This window comes from Phascolarctos cinereus, unplaced genomic scaffold (genome assembly GCF_003287225.1).
Source record: "Phascolarctos cinereus isolate Bilbo 61053 unplaced genomic scaffold, phaCin_HiC Scaffold_5;HRSCAF=322, whole genome shotgun sequence".
NCBI lineage: Eukaryota > Metazoa > Chordata > Mammalia > Diprotodontia > Phascolarctidae > Phascolarctos > Phascolarctos cinereus.
The window spans coordinates 440,902,741-440,908,740 of NW_027555958.1; the positions used below are offsets into that span (position 1 = coordinate 440,902,741).

Here is a 6,000-nt window from a genome sequence, read left to right on the forward strand (position 1 = left end):
CTTTCATTAGGGGAAGAAAGGGGAGGTGGGAAGATTCTAAAGGTAAAGTTGTTGATATTCTTCAGGACTCAGTTTTAATGCAGCAACAAATAGATTTCATAAGACAAGCCACAATGTGGTAAGTGCAGAAAGCCCTGACTTGAGAGTAACAAAGCTTGCCTCTCTTGTTTGCTCCCTGTGTGACACTGAGCAAATCAGTAGGCCTTTCTGGGGCTTACTTTCCTCAATTGTAAAAAGAGAAGGATTGAATTAGAGGTTCCCTAGGGTCCTTTCCAGCACTGTGTGGATGATCCCATAAGAATGATCACTATGGTGAAAATGCTTCCCTCTTGTGATCTGGCTGCTCTGGTCACTCACAGGAGTAACTGACAACCCCAGTCTCAGACCAACACAATGTAAAGTAGAGGCGATAATCCTGAGGGATGCAGGGCTAGCAGGAGGTAAGAGACACAGCCACGAGGAGACAGGCAGCCAGGGGACAGCAACCGGGGCAGGACACTTTCCCATTTTTAAAGTAACACACATATTTTTAATGCTAGAGCATGTGGGTCTCTCTGTCATGAAGATATTTGTTGTGGAGTAATTTAATTTACAAGTATTACAGTATAAGATCTAAGCCTTTGGTGGACACTCCATCTCCTGACTCGGTCTCTCCTGTCTGGAATGCTCCCCCTCCTCACCTCTGCCTTTTGGCCTCCCTGTTTCCCTGCAATTCTCAGCTGAACTGGAGTGAGAAACTTGTCTGGATCCCTTTAATGCTACTGCCTTTCCTCTAATGATTATCTCCAGTGTATCTTATATAGATCTCATTTGTACAGTTTTTTTTCCCATGTTGTCTCCCCCATTAGATTGTCAGGTTTTTGAGAGGAGGGATTGAATTTTCCTTTCTTTGTATTCTCAGCACTTAGCTTAATTTCTAGTACATAGTAGGTACTCAATAAATGCTTGTTGACTGACTGGAAGGCAACAGTAGAGAGGGGCCAACTTTTAACCCCTTCATGAGGTCTTAGATATACCTTGTAGCAATTCCAAACCTGTGGCATAATATCCTCCAAAATTAGACTCCTGGAGGCCAGGACTCCACTTACCTTTGTTCTTTCCTGCCAGCCTGTTCATCAGGTAGGATTTTCCAGTACGGTACAAGCCAACAATGGCTACCACCACCACTGGCTTGGTAATGGAAGCAAGCATCTGTAGGGCTTGCTGGTTTACCGTCAGCTCTCCATTGCTGTTTTCTACCAGACATATGGGGGCCTTCATGGGCACTGCAGATGCCATGATCACCTGTAAATGCAAAGGAGCCCCTTAGACAGAAATCAACATGTAGAATTCACATTTACTTAAATTGAGGCTGCATAGATGAGGCAGATATTAGTAGCAGCAGAAGAGTGGTTGCTCTGCACTTGTGGAATTTTATTTTAAGGAACACAGAACTGGTAATGGCAGATAATACTATTGATGATATTAATGGAAATGATAACCATTACCTTTATGGAGTACCTTAAGAGTTACAAAGTACTTTACAAATACTGTCTCATTCTCTGGGTCATAAATGCAATTATTATCCCCATTCTTACAGATGAGGAAAGATGAGACAGTTTTCCATTGTTTAAATGTAGGTCTTCCTGACTCCTGGACCAGCTCTCTATCCACTGTACTACTGAGCTCCCTTGACCGGATGTCCTGTCACATCATTCTTGATCCCTAAGGCTGTCACATAGGAAAACTATTCCTAATCTTTGAAAGTCCCACCCTGCAAGTTTCTACCTGGTTCAATAATCACATGCCTTTGCATTATGTTGGTCCAGGTTCACAGTGGCCATGGCCATGCATTGGTGTGAGAGAGGGATAATATGGGGCAATGTCTGGGTCGAATACTTTGAGATGGTTTTTTTAATTAGTATCTGGTGCTAGTCCATTCTTAGTGCTGCCTGAGCAACTTTGGGGTGATTTCTGTCCATCCCTCCCTTCCTCTACTGCACCCTGAAATTTCTGGTTACTGCTTCAAATTCTGTTTCCTGACTCCTGCTTTTCACTCTAAATTTGTGGACACCAAGGAGCGCTTTGGTTTTACTGTGGTATAGCATAATCACTGGCATCATGGCAGAGTAGGTGGAGAGTTAGTTTGAAAGTCAGAAAGACATTCATTAAATTCTGTCTCTGACACAACCTGAATTTGTGACACTAGACAAGTCACTCAACATGCTGAAGACCCATAGATCTTTCTAAAGTTATAAATTGCAGAACAGTTGTAGGCCTACATTGGGAGAAGGAGTTTCTTTCCTAAAAGATTATTACATGAATGAAACCTTAGGTCCAGAGAAATAAAAATCATTAGTGGAAGTCACCCCCTTTCTAGATAGGAAACAATGACCCCAAATTCTGACCTCATGACAGGAATCCAGAACCAGCCCCTCAGTGGCTGCTCAGACAATGCCTAAGACTCTGGCCCCCTCCTTCCCTCCAGGTGAGGTCTCTGGGGCTCTAGGGTGGTGCAGCCAGAGCCCCAGTTGAATACAGCCCTTATAGCAGTAGTAGAGCCAGAAAGAATGTTACAGTTCTTTCTGGGAGCGACGAAATGAGGCCAAGAGTGGGGATAGTCACCCTCTCTGCCTCCTAGGGTCACCAAGGATTCTTTCTGCCTGGTGTGTAGATGTTTTCCCTAGGTTTCTGGTCTCATGTAGATAGCCTGTGGATCTTTACTCCTGGGAACATCCCAGAGCTTGGACCAAGGCAGCCTTCACTGTTCCAAACATGGAGGGCAGGATGCCCTCTATATCTACTCTGACCTCATAAGATATCATTCTCATTAGATAATGTGGATCAGGCAAGGAGACTTTCCTCATTTTTCTGGGATTTGAGAAAGCCAGCATCTGGATATTCTAGGTCAGGAGAGGACAAGGAAAAGTGATAAGATAAGCCATCCTCTAATGTGGGACTTGATAAGATAAGCCATCCTCTAATGTGGGACTTGTGGCAAGTTGGATATAGGGCTGGACCTGGAGTCAGGAGGAGTAGGGCTCTCATCCTGTCAGCCAGACATCCCAGCTGGATGACCATGGACTTAATATCTCTGAACCTCAGGCCCCTCATCTGTGCAATGGGCACAATAGCAAAGTACCTACATCACTGGACTATTTAGTGGCTTAAATGAGAAAATTTCTCTAAAGCACTTAGTGAACTTTTAAGGGCAATTCAGTTGCCAACTGTCACTCCTCTTTGCACTTTTCATACTCAGTCTTTTAAGGTATAGCTTGAACTTCTCCTAATGAATTAGCCCCAGCTCTTCTTTGCCTCATGGATCACTGTCTGGTGGTGGTGGTGAGCACTGGCTGACAATCGATGATCCACAGGAGAAGGAAATAGCAAACCAGTCTACAAGTTTTGCCTCTTCTTACTGGATTTTAATCCTGAGACAAATTTTCAAGCTCCAGGGGAAAAGAGGAATGGAAGACAAGAAAACTGGGGGAAAAAGCCCTTACCTATTTCACGTTGCTTCAAGTCAAACTGTTCGCGAATGCTGTCACAAGTTTTCTCTGTCTCTCAGCTCTTCCCTTATTTGCTCTTCCTTTTCCTCTCCTCTCTTCTCTTTGTTGCTTCTCAAAACTTCTGTTATTTGTAGTGGGAAGGAAAGAGTGGAAGTGAAATTGAAACCAAAAGCAAATCTTTCTGTTCCTAACTCCCTCAGAGTAGAATGGGAGACTGAAGTGGACTTATCTGCGCAGTGTTTTGAGAAAATGCAGCAAATGTCTAATTATTCACCAGATGTGAGAGCTAAACAGCCTACATGTACTTTGTACAGATCAGGACAATGAGAGACAGGGCCTCCCAGTGCAAATTCTTCAGGTAGATGACCTAGGTCCCTGATGGCTGGCATTAAAGAAATGTTAAAATGTCAGAACCTCATATCTGCTGGCATTTATTTTAGTGCAACATATAGCAGACTAAGGGCAGCCATGTGGCATAGTGGATAGAGTGCCAGGCTTGGGGTCAGGAAGACTCATCTTCATGAGTTCAAACCTGACCATATCACAAACCTACTCACAAAACCTCAACAGGCTCTCTATTGCCTCTAAGATCAAATTGTAGGCTCCCCCTGCTTTCAATAGGCCCTCACTTCCTGCCTGGTTCCCATTAAGTGTAAGTTCTCTGTGGGCAGGGACTCTGCTTTTTGTCTTTGCAGCCCCAGTGTCTAGCCTTGTGCCTGGTAGAAATGGTGCCATAGCAGATGTTTAATAAATGGAGGTTGAATGAATGAATGAATAGCATCTCTGCCCTATCCATTCTCTGCAACCTCACTGTATCTGAAATCTTCCTTGATGAAAATTTCCAGCTTCTTTCCTTGACACACCAATCAGGTGCTATGTCCTGGCCTTCCCTATAAACACCTGGCCCTCTTCTGCTTTCCATGGGATACCTGGTAACGCTCACTGGATTGAGGTTCTGGAGGGAGGTGGAGAACAGATAGTTGGATAATAGCTTGACATAATGTGAGCTACAGTTCTTTTTTTCCCTTTGTTTTAAAATTATTATTCTTTGGCAAACAAAAATCTGTTTTCTCCCTGTCCTATTATTTAAACTTCTAGGTGGCACAGTACAGAAGTTTCTGTAGCCTATAGTCAGGAAACCCTGAGTTCAAACCTGGTCTCAGACACTTAATAGCTAAGAGACCCTGGCCAAGTCACTTAACCTCTGCTTGCTCCAGTTTTCTCATCTGTAAAATGGGGGCAACAGTAACACCTACCTACCAGGATTGTGGTGAAGACCAAAAGTGATAATACTTATAAAGTACTTAGCACAGTACCCGGCACATAGTAGGCACTTTATAAATGTTTATTTCCTTTCTTCTTTTATTTCCCCCATGGGAAAAGAAAAGAAAAAACAAAACTCTTATAAAAAATATACATAGCGAAACCACAGAAATTACCTCATTGACCCTGTCCAAAACAGGCTATATTTGTGGAGGGCGCCTCTCGTGTGCTCATCTCTTCCATGCCTCCTCCTTGCCTGGATTCAAGATAATCTCATCCGTGCCCAGTGCCCTGCTTGCTGACAGCAGATAGGGTAGCTGGAACTGGGGAGTTTTCAGAAGGCAAGGAGTTAATCTACCAGAACCAGGTCTAGTTGGGGCTGTGGTAGGGGTGGGGCTTCTTTCTGCTTGGTGGTGATCCCTGAAGAATAGAGAGGTAATGCTATCAGCAGAAGCCTGAGACCCTGCTCACAGGAGACCAACATGTGGCCCATGAATATAGGCCTTGGTTCTTTGCTTGTACATGTGTGCTTTTGTCTCAGGTGTAAGAGACTGTAGCTCATGATGTTGTGAATTTGCAAAGATGAGGAGACTGAGCCCCCAGGATATCCAGGTATATAGAGTCCAACCTGGATTTTGGAGCCAGCTTGTCCAGCTTTGAGAGCCCCAGGAGTGATGAGTGGTCTTCAGGCCACAGTCCAGCAGTAGCTGAGACCACAGCTCATCTTGTAGCCATGCCACATTTGGCCATGAATTTGGCAGGACCGATGCTATGTAGAAGTGGTGTGAGTCTGAGCCCAGTCCTCAAAGATCGAGGTGGTAAAGGAATCCTTACTACAACCTAACCAACAAATAGCCATCTGGCCTCTGAGCCCAGACAGCCAGAACTGGGAGCAGTGAGTAGAAGCTGCAGAGCAATAGATCATATGTTCTCCTTTTTTTTTTTTTAAGGCAGTTGGGGTTAAGTGACCTGCCCAGGGTCGCACCGCTAGTAAATGTCAAGTATTTGGTCTGAGGCCGAATTTGAGCTCAGGTCCTCCAGACTTCAGGGCCGGTGCTCTATCCATTGTGTCACCTAGCTGCCCAGATTATCTGTTCTCAAGGAAAGACTTTTTTGTGGCCCTGATGATTCACCAGATGTGAGAGCTTCAACAAAAGCATTTTCTGATGTGAACCTCAAAAGCAGCCTACCTGTCCTTTGTATATACCAGGATAAAGAGAGTCCAGATTTTGGCCCTGAAATGTTGTAG

The 6,000-nt window shown here is 44.4% G+C and overlaps 1 protein-coding gene across 1 annotated transcript in view; it reads right to left on the reverse strand.

The window, feature by feature from the left end:
* Positions 1 to 5,080, reverse strand: part of LOC110209975 (guanylate-binding protein 3-like) — a 29,110-nt gene extending 24,030 nt beyond the window's left edge. The window contains exons 1-3 of the mRNA XM_020988772.2: positions 4,928 to 5,080; positions 3,483 to 3,609; positions 1,089 to 1,284 (exon numbers count right to left, since the gene is read on the reverse strand). Of these exons, the coding sequence (XP_020844431.1) occupies positions 1,089 to 1,278 (190 nt within the window). The 5' untranslated portion in view covers positions 1,279 to 1,284; positions 3,483 to 3,609; positions 4,928 to 5,080. The remainder of the gene's footprint in view (positions 1 to 1,088; positions 1,285 to 3,482; positions 3,610 to 4,927) is intronic.
* Between the last annotated feature and the right edge of the window lie 920 nt (positions 5,081 to 6,000).